This window comes from Schistocerca nitens, chromosome 6 (genome assembly GCF_023898315.1).
Source record: "Schistocerca nitens isolate TAMUIC-IGC-003100 chromosome 6, iqSchNite1.1, whole genome shotgun sequence".
In the NCBI taxonomy this organism is placed as follows: domain Eukaryota; kingdom Metazoa; phylum Arthropoda; class Insecta; order Orthoptera; family Acrididae; genus Schistocerca; species Schistocerca nitens.
The window spans coordinates 66,097,229-66,116,738 of record NC_064619.1 but is presented as its reverse complement, the minus strand read 5'-3'; the positions used below and the strand labels follow the sequence as shown (position 1 = coordinate 66,116,738).

At 43.9% G+C, this 19,510-nt stretch overlaps 1 protein-coding gene across 1 annotated transcript in view; it reads right to left on the bottom strand.

Moving 5' to 3' along the window:
- LOC126262741 (ejaculatory bulb-specific protein 3-like) overlaps positions 1-16,811 on the bottom strand; it is a 50,688-nt gene extending 33,877 nt beyond the window's left edge. The window contains exon 1 of the mRNA XM_049959549.1: positions 16,674-16,811. Within this exon, the coding sequence (XP_049815506.1) occupies positions 16,674-16,728 (55 nt within the window). The 5' untranslated portion in view covers positions 16,729-16,811. The remainder of the gene's footprint in view (positions 1-16,673) is intronic.
- Positions 16,812-19,510: the final 2,699 nt, after the last annotated feature.

Below are 19,510 nucleotides of genomic sequence, written 5' to 3'. Positions count from 1 at the left end.
TAGGAAAATAAATGAATTACGTTTTCAATAATAAATCAACAAGAAATGAAACCATAGTATGTAATACTACTATTCAAATGGTTTATTCATTGCAGAAATGGACAATCCTTGAAAATAATGGCATACTTTGTGGGCAGCAAAGTTTCCAGATATATGTCTCTCCTCTTTCCCCCCCCCCCCCCCCCCCATGAGAACAATACAAAAAAAGAGAACACATAGCCTGCACTGAAGCTGCAATACCGCATATGCTCATTTAGAACGGAAATAGAACTCTCACAACAACACTACATAAGGTTTAATAAGGGAGTGACCGTGCTCGATTGTTATCTGCATCCATTGTCTATGCAGAGTATTGTGAAACTCATTTAAAGTTCGTGGAAAGGGAACAATGGCAATCACTTGTTCGTCGTTAGTATGCCCGCGTGTGTTCGATATCACTGCTGCCCTCTTTATTCCTCGAATAGTGTACTCCCACCAGTCCTGAACGGCTACACGTGAGGCCATTATTACGGCTGACATGAGAAGAATTACGCCCACTTCATTGTAAGGGATTTAAACCAATGTGCGGCAGTCGTTTCGGAAAGTTACACTCCTTTCTTGAATCGTCGTGTGCTTTGAGAAGATACCTGTAAGATTATGAGGTTACTTGAGAAAACATATATAGCAGCGATAGTGCTGATGGTAGGGATGGAGGTCTTCCTCGGAAATTTAAGTGATAAATTGCTATTGTGGTGACTGTAACACTGACAAGGGGAGGCCGCCAATTGTGAAATTCAGATTCGATTCATACTGCGCATAATAAAAGCTCATGGCCAGAGGTGTAATGTGGCAAAGCACCAAGATGCACTTATCAGCCGTTGTCGAGAAAATTGACAGTCCTTTTTTTTTTAAGTGTTTGTTTTTTGTAATTCAAATGTGTGTATATATATACAAACACACACACATATACATAAAATTCCCGGCAATCAGTTGCAACAATTATGCATATAATAAGTTGTTGAAAGTCGTTTGTTGTGGAAAAACTGGCGACTTCGAACATCATTATGTTTTCCGCAAACAAAGCTTTATTTCACGAATGTTATTAATTGTCTTCATAATGTTAACCACGTATAGTTAACGGAAGACGTAGAAACGATATTCCGAAACGAATTCGTATAGCGTAAGTCAAACGTTCGAATTAGAATAGAAACCCCACGAACACAAATTTGCTGTGGCAGGTATGAAATATAAACTCCGTTACTCGCTCGTTACACTTGAAGGACAGATGTTGAATGGGCCGAAACGAGCCGCCGCATAACAGCGTAGTTGCCTGCTAACTTCGAAAGAAGGTAGATGCGGTCCCTAGCGCAACTTATAACATCGTCGAAAATCAATGCGGACGTGAGAGCTTTGGTACACCCTGTTAAACAAACGGAAAAATGGAGGCGGTACAATTGGAGAGCGATCCGCCTTCACCAACATGCATAAGCAATTCATTAATAATATATATATATATATATATATATATATATATATATATATATATACGAATTACAAAAAACTAATAATAAAACAATGTTGCATAGCGCGAGATTCGATCCGGCGACCTTCGGATTACGAACCCGAGCGCTTACCGCTGCGCCACGACGCTGTAGAAACTTATTAATCGTAGAGATTATTTCACCGCAACGTGTTCTTTTAACTGTCGATTTTCTCGACAACGGCTGAGAAGTGCATCTTGGTGCTTTGCCACATTACACCTTTGGCCATGAGCTTTTATTATGCGCAGTATGCATCGAATTTGAATTTCACAATTGGCGGCCTTCCCTTGTGAGAGACTTTTTACTGCAAGAAAGGAGACTGTAGCAGCAGACAGGCCCGGATCTAGGGGGTGGGGGGCAAACCAGGGTATTTGCCCCGGGCGGCAATTTCAGGGGTTGCCAAATTCATATTCTTGAAAGGGAAAAACAACAACCTTCTTCCACAAAGCGCCTAGCATCCAGCGCATGTCGGTCTATCGATTATTCTTATGATTTTGAAACGCATCCTTGTGGTTTTTGAATATTTTTGAACAGATTTTGAGTTTATTTCTGAATGAATCATAAGTTGATTTTTGAATGCGTGCATAGTGTACGTGATGCCCCTGCCAGGGGAAAGGGGAGCTGAGCCGAATAAACCCGACCAGTTGAATGCCAATCGCTGTTTGTTTATGTGAGTGATAGGGTATGCGAATGATCAGTGTTATTATAATTATTAGCGAAATCCATAGATTCATACTACCTGCATGGAAATAACTGACTAACAAGAATAACAGGTGAGAAAGATTACATATTATCTTTTTCGGTGTATCCAAGAAAATGAAATTTTGACAGAAAATTTTTGCCAGATTGCTGCACTATTAAGGGACAGTTCTACAATCCCCGGTTAGCATGGCAGCCGCTGAAGTTCTAGTCTCTAAATAGTGCGGAAAACACGTTGTACGAACACGTAATAACGCCTAACCGAAGTTTTGACAATAGCAGGAATAGTTACAGAATTAGTGATGACAAGATTTATTGTTAGAACGAGGAAGGAGAAGAAATGTGGACATCACGCAAATTATATGGAGGAATATGACGGTTCCAAATTTATATAAAAATTTCGTGCTATGACTTTTCGATCTCATATGTTTCACATATGTATGAAATGCGAAACTATTTCCTAACGTAAAACTTTTTACTTGCAGTAGGCTCAATAGGCATTTGATATTGGTAATTCGTGAATTATATTGCGTCGTGTTATTTACGTAAATGAGGTAGATAAAAAAATGACCAAATAGTCTCGCTTATTTAGCGTGTGTTACGACTGCTGGAATATTAGAAAGGCCTATTTCGTTTTACCTAGCAGACAGTGACAAAATATACGTAATCAGATCGAGAAACCACACCAGTCTAGGGTACTATTCGTATTAACACTTTTTCATTATTAGGCAACGACATTTTGATTTTTCATGTAACAGAACGTTTGACGAACTTTGATGAGGTAACAGATTCTTTCTCAGAAAAGAAAGCACGCCGTATAAAGCTGTAGCAAGATTAGAGAGAAAAAAATAGTGGGGCCTAAGGATTAAAGAAATGTGTACTGTCTTGCTTCTCTCTTGTCTTTACTGGTTTTATGTTTCCTGTATTTAATTTTATGTCACACAAAACAGAACGTTTTAGCTAATAGGCAGTAAAGAGTGCAGATTTTCTGAAGAGTTCTTATTCTGTCGGTCACAAAAAATTCCACCCAGTATTAATTGTGAGTTCTTTTTTGAGGGAGGTAGGATGTCAAACCGGCCGACTGGGAACAGCAGAGACAACACAGGACTTCCGTTACAAAATATACACGTTTGAATTCCCCAGAGCGAAATACCGTGAAGTGCAGTAGGAGAATGCTGTGTGGAGAGGCGTGGCACTGTACTTTGGCACACTTCAGACCAAAAAACATATCTTACATTTCCTCGAACGTATATATTTTATGTGTCAAACTCTTCAGAGATGTACGCTGCAAAATGAACATATTTTTGAAAAATTGCTTTTTCTTTAAATTTTTGACGTCCTATCTCAAGCGCTTAAGGGGCGGGGGGCGCCACTAACAAGGTTTTTTCGCGGTTTGGAAATATCGTAGATCCAGGGATGGCAACAGATATCGCATTCCCAAGGATTTGAAAAGCAGCCGACGTTCGCGGCTCGGAATGCATGCAGTGACAAGTATAACATGAGGTATTCTGGGCCTTACACTGAATTTCTAGGCAGCGGTGTTTGGCTCCCGGTTTAGTAAGTTGGTTTGTACAATGGTAGAAATGGCTAGCAGCTGAGTCTTGACAATGGAGTGTAGAAAACTCGGAACGAAGTGAGATTAGCAGAAGTTTCAGTGTCAGAACTTAGGTGTTCATTTGGTTGTGCAAGAACTTCCAGTTAACACAATATGTCTGTCGAATCTCCGTGGAGTTCCAGTGTGTAACATCAACCACTAATGAAAGATCCATTACCCAAGTATGTAGTACGTTTTCCCTTCTTTTTTTTTTACATTTGTTTACTGCCAACTCCAGAATATGAACGACTTACATCACCCCGGATACTTGTACTGTATGCTAGAACAGGAGATTCAAAGTCAGTTTCGTGTTACCCTTTTAATAACGCCATGTTTACGTGAATGAAGAATCACAGCACAGTTTTAGAAAACTAAGGTAAGGGGGAGTGATTCAGTGTGAATTAACATAAACTAATATGAAGAGCCGAATTTTTAACTAGTCAACTAAGATTCAGTTGTGCACTTATTTAAATATATCGAGGTGAATAATTGACTTTTGGAACAGAGTTTAGTACACCGTGCGAGGTCCAAACATACGACTAAGAGAAGCAACCATACTGAATTACCGATCAACTTTGAGACCTCTGGTGAATTTATCTTTGTGGTACCCATATATTATTAACTGCCCCCGATTAAACTGCGAAGCATCAAGAACTTGATTAAATTGTTGGATATTTCTGGCGCAGGTAACTTATGATCTATGTAGATATACGGGGCGTGTATTACGAAAGCTGGTCACACTATACGAATCTGTACTAGTGATCTCATAATGCAATTATCCTAACGAGGATTGCACTGTTCATATTTTCGTAACGAACAAAGTTACAAGAAAGGCAGGCATGCTGTTTGAAGCCCCCATGGTAGCTAAATGTTGTTTGCGTGACACATGCTTTTTATTTTGCTTCTGCCCAAAAAGTTATTTCGGACAGTCATGATAAGAGGACATCCTGCATACACAATATTCAAAATAAATACGAAGTAATTTCGATGGAAAATGGAATGAATTTTAAATTAGTCATTTAATGTTAAATCCATTATATTTTCGGATAAAAACAGGAATTTTCGGTAAAAATATGTACTAAAATTGTAAATCAAATCTCTAAGTTATTAGTATTGTAACACTCGTAATGTAAACATTAAATGCTTCCGCGGCAGGTGTCAAGATGGTTAAAATTTTTCTGGGTGTCGTACCGCGTGATTGTACAAAATACTTTAAAATGTTGTTGTTGTGGTCTTCAGTCCTGAGATTGGTTTGATGCAGCTCTCCATGCTACTCTATCCTGTGCAAGCCTCTTCATCTCCCAGCACCTACTGCAGCCTACATCCTTCTGAATCTGCTTAGTGTATTCATCTCTTGGTCTCCCTCTACGATTGTTACCCTCCACGCAGCCCTGCAGTGCTAAATTGGTGTCCTACCAACCGATCCCTTCTTCTAGTCAAGTTGTGCCACAAACTCCTCTTCTCCCCAATTCTATTCAATACCTCCTCATTAGTTATGTGATCTACCCATCTAATCTTCAGCATTTTTCTGTAGCACCACATTTCGAAAGCTTCTATTCTCTTCTTGTCTAAACTATTTATCGTCCATGTTTCACTTCCATACATGGCTACACTCCATACAAATACTTTCAAAAACTACTTCCTGACACTTAAATCTATACTCGATGTTAACAAATTTCTCTTCTTCAGAAACGCTTTCCTTGCCATTGCCAGTCTACATTTTATATCCTCTCTACCTCAACCATCATTAGTTATTTTGCTCCCCAAATAGCAAAACTCCTTTACTACTTTAAGTATCTCATTTCCTAATCTAATTCCCGCAGCATCGCCCGACTTAATTCGACTACATTCCATTATCCTCGTTTTGCTTTTGTTGATGTTCATCTTATACCCTCCTTTCAAGACACTGTCCATTCCGTTCAGCTGCTCTTCCAAGTCCTTTGCTGTCTCTGGCAGAATTACAATGTCATCGGCGAACCTCAAAGTTAACTTTAAAATATAAACCATTAAACAGACGTTTCGGCCGCATTATGAAGACCATCCTCAGGGAAAGCTCTTGCCCTGAGGAAGGCATTGCAACACGGCCAAAACGCCTGTTTATATTTCTAAGTGTTTTATACAATGACGCCGTACAACACACCCAAAAATTTTAATCATTAAATGAACAATTTCATAGCAAAATGTAAAAACAGAACGAAAATCTTCCATCTCATTAGCATTAGCGGAAAAGAGTAAAGTAATACCTATTGTGGTCGATATTTAAATACCATTCCAAGAAACCAAACAAAAATGAGAGTTGCACGAGTACTACAGTTATTATGTAACAATTCCATGGAAATGATCCTGCAGTGTAAATATTCAATGTGGAAGAATAAATAGGAAAATGGCTCTGAGCACTATGGGAGGTCATCAGGCCCCTAGAACATAGAACTACTTAAACCTAACTAACCTAAGGACATCACACACATCCATGCCCGAGGCAGGATTCGAACCTGCGACCGTAGCGATCGCGCGGTTCCAGACTGAAGCACCTAGAACAGCTCGGCCACACCGCCCGGCCGAATAAATAGCAATTAAGCCGATAAGTTGCAGGTAAAGACCTTACTTTGGTGAAAAAATCATACTGCAGTTATTTAATCCTTTTTAAAGTTACTTAAACTTGAATTAAAGATAAGAAATGAGTCATACAGCGAATAGAATGACAGGAAGTACGTGATTTCGGTAGTCTCAATGGCGACTCATAAGTAGGCTGTGCCGCGGCAGATTTGACAATACACGGAAACAAACGACAGACAGAAACCTTAGTTGCGAAGCATTGGTACGCTGGAGCGTAGACCCGGCACAGAAGGATGCAAATGGGGAGTGAAAGAGATATAAAAGCATTTGTAAAAGTTAATCACTATCCGTTAACCGATGAAAACATTGTCGCACTTCCTTACAGATGTTTGATTTAGTATAACGACGCTTTTGCTGACACTTGGAGTGAGCAATGAGATCTATTTGTGTACATTTATGACAACGTTTAAACAATTTCTGAATGTGAAATGAGGCCAAAGATATATGACACGTATTTACATTAAGTCACGCTGTATGCACAAAATATTAAAATTCTCTCGTAAACACGTATATCGTGCCGCTTTCAAATTTTCACATAGACATTGTGAAGAGGAACACAAACAGGAAGGCAAGCAGAGAGAATGGGATGGAGAGAGTGTGAGGGTATGAGGTACAGAGGGGGGGGGGGGGGTGGAGAGAGGTGGGAGTGAGTGAGAGAGAGAGAGAGAGAGAGAGAGAGAGTGTAGCCTGTGAACCTTGACACCCAACCGCAGCGTAAGTACAGTCTCCTTGTCCTCGTTGGGTGGCTGTTTTTTCTCATCTTTGCGCAACCTGGCCGTAAAGTAGCACGGCCAGGCGCCAAACAGAATGAAGTACAGTACATCTCATGTGCTGTCTGCGGTCGGGGCGGGGTATTTCGCTGGTTTTTCTTGCGTTTCACCGGCGAAATTGCGTGATACCATTATCCTCCACAACTGCTGTTAATTTGGAATCGAGATCACGGCCGGAAGCTGTATCTATCCTTAGTAATAAAGCAGTGGCGAGGCGTGAGGTATTCGTAGCTGTAATCGCTTTTAAAAAATTGTTAAAAATAACAGTACTGTTGTTCTAATTATTATAATTATTATTGTCATTGTTATTTTTATGATGTTTTTGTTTACGATTATCCAAGTCACAGTATTGTTGTGTAATTATTGTTATATTATTGTTTACGATTATTCATTACTGCGTCGCTTCACGCCCGAATATGACACCAAATAATGCCGTGTGTTGTCAATTAAAGCACAAGGCCAAACCTCCTAAAGTTTATGAGCGATACCGGATACTCGGAAAATACCAGTCATTGTATCTACTTGAACAAGGATGATATTAAAAGTTTTAGTACTCAAAATTTTATTTATATTTAAGGTCAGTCGAAAACTCCAGTCACGGAGTCGTAGGATGATGCTTGTTGTTCAACGGTTTTGAGCAGTCGTTTTTGGTTCAAATGGGTCTGAGCACTATGGGACTTAACATCTGAGGTCATAAGTCCCCTAGAACTTAGAACTACTTAAACCTAACTAACCTAAGGACATCACACACATCCATGCCCGAGGCAGGATTCGAACCTGCGACCGCAGCGGTCACGCGGTTCCAGACGGAAGCGCCTAGAACCGCACGGTCACACCGGCCGGCCAATCGTTTTTCAACGGACAACAAAGCAAGGTGAGGAAATCTGGTTTGCGGATGCTTATTACGAAGATAAGTTTTGATTCTATTCAACGCCGAAAACGGTCTTTCTGTCGAAGCACTGGCTGCAGGAACGATTAAAATTAATTTCATTTGTTTTGATGCTTCGGGTACTGATACATTGAGATCATAGGAGGTGAGATACTGACTTTCTCTAGATACGAAATACGAAGGCAACAGTACGATTTTTGTCTATTTTCAACCACATAGCCATTTGTAAGAGGAGTGCCAAGATTCTTGAAAATGTCTGACATAATTTTTAGTTACTGTATTTGAATGCATAAGATTTGGTGTAGGCTGTCCCTCTTTGATCAAGTCACTTTTCCTCTCCAAATTAAGTCCTCCAAATGAATGTGTCCACAGACTTTCGAGCACACATTTACAATCTGATATGTCTGTATCTTTTGCGGTGCCCGCTACTTCGTCCATATTGCTTCAGCAACTCAACATCACACTTACCCAGAAACTAATCTAAAATCATTAAAAATGTACCTATTCACTGAAACTAAAGTGAATAAATAATAATAAGTACTAGAACACTATGAAACGTTAAAACATGTACCTTGGTTTATAACTGAACACTTTGAGCCCTTTAGCGAGCGAAAGAATAAAACGCGTCTCTTTAGCACGGCCAGAGAATCGTAGATGCTACACGATTATCAACTGCCTTCAACAGCTGTACTGCCTTCGTTCTCTTTCTAGAGCTGAAGCGAGAGAGGGGATGGACCTCGCAGTGGGATGCGCCCTTTCCATTAATCGCTGTTGCTGGGAAGTTACAGGAGCGTAGCATGTAGCCGACCAGTCACTATGGCCTTCCAAACTGGCGTATGCGAAACTAACGGACGTTAACGTGTTAAATGTCCCTGGGTTAACTGTGCATTTTGAAAGTATGAAGCATGCATGCAACTGAAACTATAGATAAAATATACAATGATGAGCCGAGACATGACCACTGCCCATCTCGCGGTTGTATGCTGTCTGGTGGTGCTAGGGGCACGTGACGCGATAACAGAAGCATATGAGCGGAGAAGAGACGAATGGGGAATCTTTCTAGGGACGATAAGTGGCGCAAACGCGGAAATCCGCCGACTTCGGCGAGTTTGACAAAGGCCAAGTCATTGAGGCCCACTGCCTGGGAGCGAGCATCTCGGAAACGGCGAAGCTGGTCGGCTGTTCACGTGCTACTATCGTCAGCATCCGTGGAAAGTCGTTGAAAAATGCTGAGACTAACAGTAGGAGACAAGAATCTGGACGCCCACACCTCATCAAAGAACTCAAGGATCGGAGGCTGGCCCGCTCTCTAAGGCAGGAAAGGCGGAGATTTGTGGCAGATATGACGTCAGAGTACAGTGCTGGCGCAGGCACAGGTGTTTTGGAGCACACCGTTCAGCGCACAGTGTCTGTGTTGAACGCGGTGTTCCGCAGTAGAGGATGTCTACGTGTTCCACGATGTTGGACCGCGTATCAGTGGAATATTGTTGTCCGTTCGCATGAATCCCAATTATTGTTAAATCAGGTCGATGGTCGTTGTGCAAAGACGCTGTCATCCGGGCGAACGACTGCTCGAGACATGCAGCGCGCCTCGGACGAAGGCAAGTGGGAGCTGCAGAACGTTATGGGGGGCATTCAACTGGGCTTCCGTGGTACCTGTGGTAGTAATCGAAGGTACGACGACAGCTGTGGACTACGTGAACATTATTGGGAACCACCGGTTACCTCTTAAGCTTGATGTCTTCCCAAACAACGATGGCATCACCCAGCAGGATAAATGTCCGTGTTACGAGGCCAGAATCGTACTGCAATGGTTTGAAGAGCGTGACAGTGAACTCATGTTGATGTCTTGCCCATCAAATTCGGCTCATCCGCAAGTGCTGAAGCTCAACTGGGACGCTATGTTGCGCCAGCTGCGCGCCCACAAACCAACCGGCCGTGAGTTACGGGAAGTGTGTGGCCTGCGCGTAGCCATCTGGTGCCACAAACCACTGGAAACCTGTCAAGTACTTGTCAAGTCCATGGCACGCAGAATCATTGCTGAATTGCGTTCCAGAGGTGGAAAAACGCGCTTTTTAGCAGGTGGTCATAATGTTTTGGCTCATCAGTGTATACCAAGAATGTTTAAATGTAAAGAAAAGCGTATTATCAGTAACTGTAGTCGGCGATTACAGCAGTTACTAGCGCGCCTCCCCCCTGTAATACTGTCATTACCCTGGTCGTAACTGTGGTTTCCGATGTTCCGGCTCTTAACAAAAATTCGCTGCAAGGAGGGAGGGGGTGAAGGAGAGAGAGAGGGGGGGGGGGAAGTAGTGCAGGGATCCAGGGAGGAATAGAACTATGCACGAAAGCCTTGACAGTGCCGTGTTTATAACTTTTACTGTGCGAGTATTTCGTCGTACACACATGAGCAATTAGTTACTGCTGCTGTGTCCGTAGGGCAGTAAATGCTCTCGACATCACACAGAACGGAGTAGTTCAGTATCTCACGTAACCAGAGTGTCACCTGATCTTTTCTCTGCCTCGTGATGGCTGGGTGTTGTGTGCTGTCCTTAGGTTAGTTAGGTTTAAGTAGTTCTAAGTTCTAGGGGACTTATGACCACAGCAGTTGAGTCCCATAGTGCTCAGAGCCATTTGAACCATTTGAACCTGATCTTGTGCTTGCCCTAGGTGTGACAGTCGATATCAACGCATATGGTGACGGTCGGATAGTGGATGATGATGGTGATGTTGGTTTATGGGACGCTCAACAACGTGGTTATCAGCGCCCGTACAGATTCCAATCTTTCTATTTCCAGTCTCGCCACTACCCGAATGATAATGTGGACAACAGAAACACTCAGTTCCAGGGCGGAGAAAATCCCCGACCCGGCCAGGAATCGAACCCGGGATCCCGTGATCCAAAGGCAGTAATGCTAGCCGCTAGACCACGAGCTGCGTGCTCGGATCGTGGATGCTCGACGCGTGGCGTGTACTGTGAGTACCAAGACGGGGGGAAGAAAAATGCCGCTTTGAGAGTTAGCTGCCGAAGGCTACAATTTGCTGCTTCTAGGGGTTACCGCCTATTATAGTGTGTTATGACAGCGGATAAATGGGCAACAGAAAATCTCTCACCAGTTCGACACTGGACAACAACAACTGGTTAGCAGCTATTTCATCCAAAACCATCTTCACCTCCAGAAAATCGAGCACACCTGTCAAGCTGTAGCAATGTCTTTCATTGTATTAACAGACTTGGCCGACAGATTCTCGCGCAGCAACGTTACCTAAAACGATTAAGGTGAACGTGGGCGCGGTTCTATCGAAGAAATAAACAATTCCATTAAAAAAACAGAAAGTGTGTTACTGAGTTCCGTGTCTAATGACGTCTTCGGCAGCTGTCACCTTTCTTACTTTTCTCGTGTGATGCCTGGTGGGAAAAAAGCATGCAGACTGATGAGCCGAAACATTATGACCGCTGCCCACGGTGAGATACAATGTCACCGCGTCGCGTTGCGGCTACGTGACGCGGGAAGTAAGGTACATAAGCGGAGTTAACGACTAATGGGGAATCATTATAGAGAAGATACGAGAAGCACATGGGGAAATCCGCTGACATGGTGACAGTGACAAGCGTCGATTTGGAACGACCTCCTCGGTAACAGCCAAGCTCGTCGACTGTTCACGGGAAAGTGGTTGATCGATAGAGAAACCACGACTACGTCACAAGGTGTTCCACGCCCACGACTCATTATCGATCATGGGAGATTGGAAACTTGCCCGCTACGTAAAGCAGGATAAGTGGCTATCTGTAGCAGATCGGACGGCATAGTAAAATGCTAGTATTTGTACAACTATTTTCGGAGTACACCCTTCAGGTCACATTTTTGAATACGGGGATCCTTAGCAAATAGCACCTACGTGTTCCCATCTTCACGCCACGGCACTGCCAATTACGACTTCAGTGGGCGTGGGATCATCGAGACTGGACCGTGGATTAGTGGAAACGTGTCGGCTGGTCGGATGAGTCTCGTCTCTTGTTACAGTACATCGATGGCCGTGTCCGGATACGCCATCATCCAGTTGCACAGCGCCGCGGGCTCAAGACTTCTGGGGAAGTACGAAGTTTAGCAGACATTCGCCTGGGATTTCGTGGGGACCTGTGGTAATCGAAGGCACCATGGGAGTTAAGCACAAAGTGGGCATTAAAACTTTGTTGTAGTTTCACTACTTTCACGAAAAAGCCTATAATGCTACTGTACTGCAGAGCTCGTCTCTTCCATTAGTCAACAGTGGACTTTGCTGCTAAACTTCCCACTTGCGGTCTCACTGTACACTGAGGTGACACAAGTCAAGGGATACCTCCTAATATCGTGTGGGACCCCCTTTTGCCCGGTGTAGTGCAGCAACTCGACCTGGGTCGGACTCAACAAATCGCTGGAAATCCCCTGCAGAAGCCGTCCATAATTGTCCATAATTGTCCATAATTGTGAAACTGTTGCCGGTGCAGGATTTTGTGCATGAACTGACCTCTCGATTGTGTCCCATAAATGTTCGGTGAGATATACGTCGGACGATGTTGATGACCAAATAATTCGCTCGAATTGTCCAGACTGTTCTTCAAACCAATCGCGAACATGTGACCGAGGGACATGGCGCATTATCATCAAAATCCCATCGTTGTTTGGGAACATGAAATCGATGGACGGCTGCAGATGGCCTCCAGGTAGTTCAGTTGGACCAGAGCACCCAGTCCATTCCATGAAACCACAGCCCACACCATTACTGAGCCACCACCAGCTTGCACAGTGCCTTATTGACAACATGGGTCCATGGCTTCGTGGGTCTGCACCACACTAGAACCCTACCATCAGCTCTTGCCAACTGCAATCGGGACTCATCTGACCAGGACACGGTTTTCCAGTCCTCTAGGGTCCAATCAATATGGCGACGAGCCCAGGAGAGAAGCTGCAGGCGATTTTGTGTTGTTAGCAAAAGGCACTCGCGTCGTTCGTCTGCTGCCAAATTTCATCGCACCGTCGTAACTAATACGTTCGTCATATGTCCCACACTGATTTCTGTAGTTATTTCACGCAGTGTTGCTCGTCTGTTAGCACTGACAACTCAACGCAAACGCCTCTGCTCTCAGTCGTTTAGTACAAGCCGTCGGCCACTGCGTTGTCCATGGAGAGAGGCAATGCCTGATATTTGGTGTTCTCGCCACACTCTTGACACTGTGGTCTCGGAATATCGAATTCCATAACGATTTTCGAAATGTAATGTCTCATGTGTCTAAGTCCAACAACCATTCCGCGTTCACAGTCTGTTAATTCCTGTCGTTCGTCCATAATCACGTTAGAAACCTTTTAAAATGACTCATCTGAGTACGAATGAGAGCTCCGCCAATGTATTGCCCTTTTATACCTTATGTATGCAACACTACCGCCATCTGTATATGTTCATATCCCTATCCCGACTTCTGTAACCTCAGTGTAAGTAGCAAATACGGAAACCTTAGGATAAAATTGATAGGCGTTACAACTTTCCTTTTCAGTCTCATGATCTCTTAATGAGATATATCAGCACCTGCGAGTAACAGCGAAACTCACTTTAAAATTATTTTTATGATGTCTATTTAATTTATGCAGCATTACATAAAGAGCTGATTGAGAACGGTTGTGTTCTAGGACGTAACAGACAGCGTTATTCGAGTCACGAACAGCATGCAAATCGTGAGCAAGTGCCAATGAACGTCACTGCATCAGTGATCGGCAAGTGGCAGCAGCGCCGCGCTAGCCACGACCTCGAATGAATCACACAGCTGGCTAACGTCCAACCTCAACGTTGTGTGATGAGGCTGTGACGTCCAACACCTTGCCGCCTATTCGTGATTCCACCGTTCTCCAAACATTTTCCATCGATAATCAGTGGCTCGTGAAGCTGCTATCAGCTTTACCGTTTCCGAGAGCCACTTTCCCGGGCGCCGGGATATAACAATCTGCCCTTGTCAAAGTTGCTTATGTCATGTGGATTTCCCCCACTCGTGGACCGTATCGTAGCTGCAATAATTCCTTATTCGTTCCTCCACCGCTTGCACAGTTTTCTTATTGCGGCACGCGCCTGCAACTCCACCTCACGGCATCCAATGTCACAATAGACAGTGGTCACGAGGCATTGGCACATCATTGTAAGTCCACAGTTTTAACCACTTCTCCATCCCGCTCGGTGACTGCCAGTATCTTTGTACCGCGGAGGCATTACACCCAACAGTTTATTTGTCTAGATTTCTATTTTAATTATAAACATTTTGCGAACACCGTGACTGCAAGACAACTTCATGAGTAGCATCTGATAATTTTCTGGATAATGACTATATCACTCATGATACAAAGTAATATGTCATGGAACATTAACAACTGAAGCAGAGAAAATATTACGAAAAATAGGGGATGAGAAAGAAAACGAAACTAATACAATGCATGCATAATACTATGCTAGTGATAGTTTCAGATGTAGCTGTTCGAATTCTGGGGATGGGAGAAGTTTTCAGCACTAGTATTTCGCCCTCCAGAGGGAAAAGCAGTAACTTATCGCTTCTGATAACAAAAATGTACAACAGCATCTTGACTAATGTCTCAGACCTCTCCGCAATGTCTCATCCAGTGGCAGAGTATGACGGTAATGGTGATCCATCTGACGGATGTTGACATTTATCTCAGTGGCGTTGTACGGGAAGAGGTGGCTTCCTTCTGCTACTGATTTTAATCCCGTTCCTTTCTTTCAGTTCTATAATCATCCTCAACACACTAGCATGGCACTACACTACACAAGCACTCACGATAGTGATTCACACGATAATGTTTCACTGTTTCACATCTTAGTCACCATTGACAGGTGAGATGCAGGCAGCGTTGAATCGTTGTAGTGGGATGTTTCACATTTTTATGATCAGTAATGGGTACAAAAATAGAATCAGACCAGCCAAATCGTTAGCAAAGCGGTTGACACTTACGAGACAGGATCCTATAACTACTAACTAATTAGGAAACGGACCTCGATTCTCCGTATGAGTTGCCGCTCGCTAGTTGCTACACACTTTCCACACCACCAGGAAGTTAGTGTTCAGGAAAATGCCCCATATTAGCTGTATTATACAGCCCTCCAAGGAAATGCTATTTGGGTAATTTCCGCATACTTTATATTCCATACTTTATGTAAGAGAAAAAATCGAAATGATCGTATGGCATCATTGTCCAGGAGACCACATCTGCTCTAGTCTTTCTATTTGACGCCTCTTCGGTGACTTCAACATCTTTGTTATGAAGATGAGATGGGAGTGTTAGGACAACACAAACACCAAGTACTCGAGCCAAAAAAAAAAAAAAAAAAAAAAAAAAAAAACCTCCAACGTGGCCAGGAATCGAACCCGGGACCCCCCTGATCTAGAGGCAACGATGATAACTACTTTCTTTCGTTTTTCAACTAACTAGACCAGGAGCTGCAGTGAAAGAGTATTTGCCACGCAGGGGCTGATGTTCAATGTCTCGTTGAGATCTAGTTCCTCAGAGGCGAAGAAATATGCCAAATGGCCGACTATCGGGGAAGGACCATTTTGCTGGGGTAGGAAGCGTATACAGAGAAGTTGCAGCATTAGAAAATTGTAGTGAAATGCAGGAAGATCTGCAGCAGATAGACACTTGGTGCAGGGAGTGGCAACTGACCCATAACATAGACAAATGTAATGTATTGCGAATACATAGAAAGAAGGATCCTTTATTGTATGATTATATGATAGCGGAACAAACACTGGTAGCAGTTACTTCTGTAAAATATCTGGGAGTATGCTTGCGGAACGATTTGAAGTGGAATGATCATATAAAATTAATTGTTGGTAAGGCGGGTACCAGGTTGAGATTCATTGGGAGAGTCCTTAGAAAATGTAGTCCATCAACAAAGGAGGTGGCTTACAAAACACTCGTTCGACCTATACTTGAGTATTGCTCATCAGTGTGGGATCCGTACCAGATCGGGTTGACGGAGGAGATAGAGAAGATCCAAAGAAGAGCGGCGCGTTTCGTCACAGGGTTATTTGGTAACCGTGATAGCGTTACGGAGATTTTTAATAAACTCAAGTGGCAGCCTCTGCAAGAGAGGCGCTCTGCATCGCGGTGTAGCTTGCTCGCCAGGTTTCAAGAGGGTGCGTTTCTGGATGAGGTACCGAATATATTGCTTCCCCCTACTTATACCTCCCGAGGAGATCACGAATGTAAAATTAGAGAGATTCGAGCGCGCACGGAGGCTTTCAGACAGTCGCTCTTCCCGCGAACCATACGCGACTGGAACAGAAAAGGGAGGTAATGACAGTGGCACGTAAAGTGCCCTCCGCCACACACCGTTGGGTGGCTTGCGGAGTATAAATGTAGATGTAGGTGTAGTGTCTTAGCCACTGTTCCACATCGCTCCGTGCAGTACTTGTCAACCTGTTACCACCGCTGTTCTGTCGTTGGTCCATGTCGCTCGATTGTCTTCAGTGCGGAGGTAGAGTGGTGAAGCGGTAGCGCAAGTACTCGGAGGAGAGCGAATTAGCGATGAGGAGGCAACCTTACCGGCGACGGCGAGGAGAGCGGCGACGGCGGCGGCGCTGTGGCGGCAGAGCGGCATGCTGGAAGGCTACCGGGGCACTGGTGGGTGGCTGCGGCGCGGCGCGGCGGGCGCCCAGCCCGGGCCGTGTTCAGGGTCGCCGAGTCTCTCTCTCTCTTCCTTCTCTCTGCCTTCGCTCCTCCTGGCGCCTGAATTTTTTTTACTCCTGATGTTGTTTGCCACGAGAGAGGGCTCGTGCATGTCGATGGGACGGATCACAGCACAGTTGTCCACCCACAGAATGCCAACGTTAGTAGGGCTGCATCACTTTTGCTGCACTAGTAGCTTGCATTCCCAGTTTGTGAGAAGATGACAGATGCGAAGGAACTGCTCTTTCCGTACAAACGTCTGAATAGATATCGGCAGATGTCTGTGGCTCTTGCCGAATGACGTAGGGGAGTTCTAGCGAAGATAATTGCGGATATCCTCTGATCTTACAAGGACACGACATATCTGTATATCTGGAATTTATTGGTATGCGTTTTTGGACCGTCATTGTTTGTGAAGAAGCTACATTGTTGGTGTAGGTACATTTTTTAAGTTACTTTTAAAATCAAAAGTCTTATTACATGCAGCATGACCAAGATCAATGGAGAGATGAATCGCCGGCCGCTGTGGCTGAGCGGTTCTAGGCACTTCAGTCCGGAACCACGCTGCTGCTACGGTCGCAGATTCGAATCCTGCCTCGGGCATGGATGTGTGTGATGTCCTTAGGATAGTTAGGTTTAATTAGTTCTAAGTCGATGGGACTGATGACCTCAGATGTTAAGTCCCATAGTGCTTAGAGCCATTTGAAACATTAGAGAGATGAATCCATAAGAAACGTATATAGGGTGTCCCAGGAGGATTGTCACTACACAGGGATATGACAGCAACGATCGTTAGAAGCAAAGATGCCTAGTAAAAATGGGCTCGAAAATGCATAATTTTAAAAATGGCTCTGAGCACTATGGGACTTAACTTCTGAGGTCATCAGTCCCCTAGAACTTAGAACTACTTAAAACTAACTAACCCTAGGACATCACACACATCCATGCCCGAGGCAGGATTAGAACCTGCGACCGTAGCGGTCGCGCGGTTCCAGACAGTAGCGCCTAGAACCGCTCGGCCACCACGGCCGGCCTTACCTTTAAGAGCTATGAGGACATCTTCTTTGATGCTGTGAAACAAATCTCTTCTATTACATGAAACCATCAACTGTGCAAGGGAAAAAGGCAATTAAATTTTGTGAGTGACCGGGACTCGAAACCGGAATTTCCGCTTTAAGCTAGTGGCCGCCTTAACCGCTTCGGCTATCCGTGCACGGCCGGCCGGGGTGGCCGAGCGGTTCTAGGCGCTACAGTCTGAAGCCGCGGGATCGCTACTGTCGCAGGTTCGAATCCTACCTCGGGCATGGATGTGTGCGATGTCCTTAGGTTAGTTAGGTTTAAGTAGTTCTACGTTCTAGGGGACTGAAGACCTCAGAAGTTAAGTCCCATAGTGCTCAGGGCCATTTGAACCATTTTTGTATCCGTGCAGGACTCACGGCCACACCCAAACTTCCATACGCCCTCGTTCCTGCGTCACAGCCTGTACTCCCACACACATTATGTAATTCCCTTACAAGTGAATACATTTTAATTGAAAGTCGCTGCCTGATATCGGCGGATAAATACGACACTGCAGAGACAGTGTTGTTAAGAAGAAAGGTGTACTGTTCCTTCGGACATGCACACATGTACGTCTGCAGGAATATTATATCGCTCTTCTTAACAACAAGGACACTGCAGTATCGCAGATCTCATCTACTGCAAGTTCTTTTCTTTCCCTACTTTGGCAAGAGGTAGTGTGTGCCGAAATTATAGAATAATGTCCAGTAAACATGGGCTCCATAATGTGCATATTATGAGCACTTTCTCAGTAGATGAGATGCGTTTCATAGTAGTGAAGATGAACAAGTGTTCACAGCTCTTCAGGTACGCACTTTCGAGCCCACGTTTATTGGACATTTTGTGCTTGTTTTGTCCGTATTACCACCTCTCAAATTATGGAATGCAAAGAGCTTGCTGTAGAAGAGATTTGTTTCACGGTAATGAAGATGAACAGCTCTTAAGGAACACATTTTAGAGCCCACGTTTACTAGACTTTTCTGCTTTGAATTATCGTTCCTGTTATATTCCTGAGTACTGACCATTCCTTCAGGAACACCCTGTACGAAGGGTGTATGATAATTAACATCGCGAACTGAAATGAATGAATCTTTACGAAACTGTAGAAGCAGAAACTTCCCAGTAAACTTGAGTCCGCTTACAAGCAGTGTTTGAGATAACCGTGGTCACAAATCACCACTTACTTTAGCCTGGCATATTACCACAGTTACGATAAATACACTGACCGAAAAAAATCGCAGCACCAAAAAAATTAATGTTCAGTAATGAAATTTCGAGAATACATTTGTGTAGATAACGTCACTGTTTAATGTAAGCTCAAGAGAAACCACTGCAAATATTAAATGCGGGTACGTTAATAATCGGTGTAACCACCAGAATGTAAATTACAAGCATGCAAGCGTGTATGCATTGTGTTGTACAGGCGCCGCATGTCATTTTGTGGGATAGAGTTCCACGTCTGTTCCACTTGGTCGGTCAGTACAGGGACGATTAATACTGTTTTTGGATGATGCTGAAGTTGTCGTCCGATGATGTCGCATATGTGCTCGATGGGAGGTAGATCTGGTGATCGAGCAGACCAAGGCAACATGTCGATACTCTGTAGAGCATGTTGGGTTGCAAAAGCGGCATGTTGGGGGAGGGGGGCTTATCTT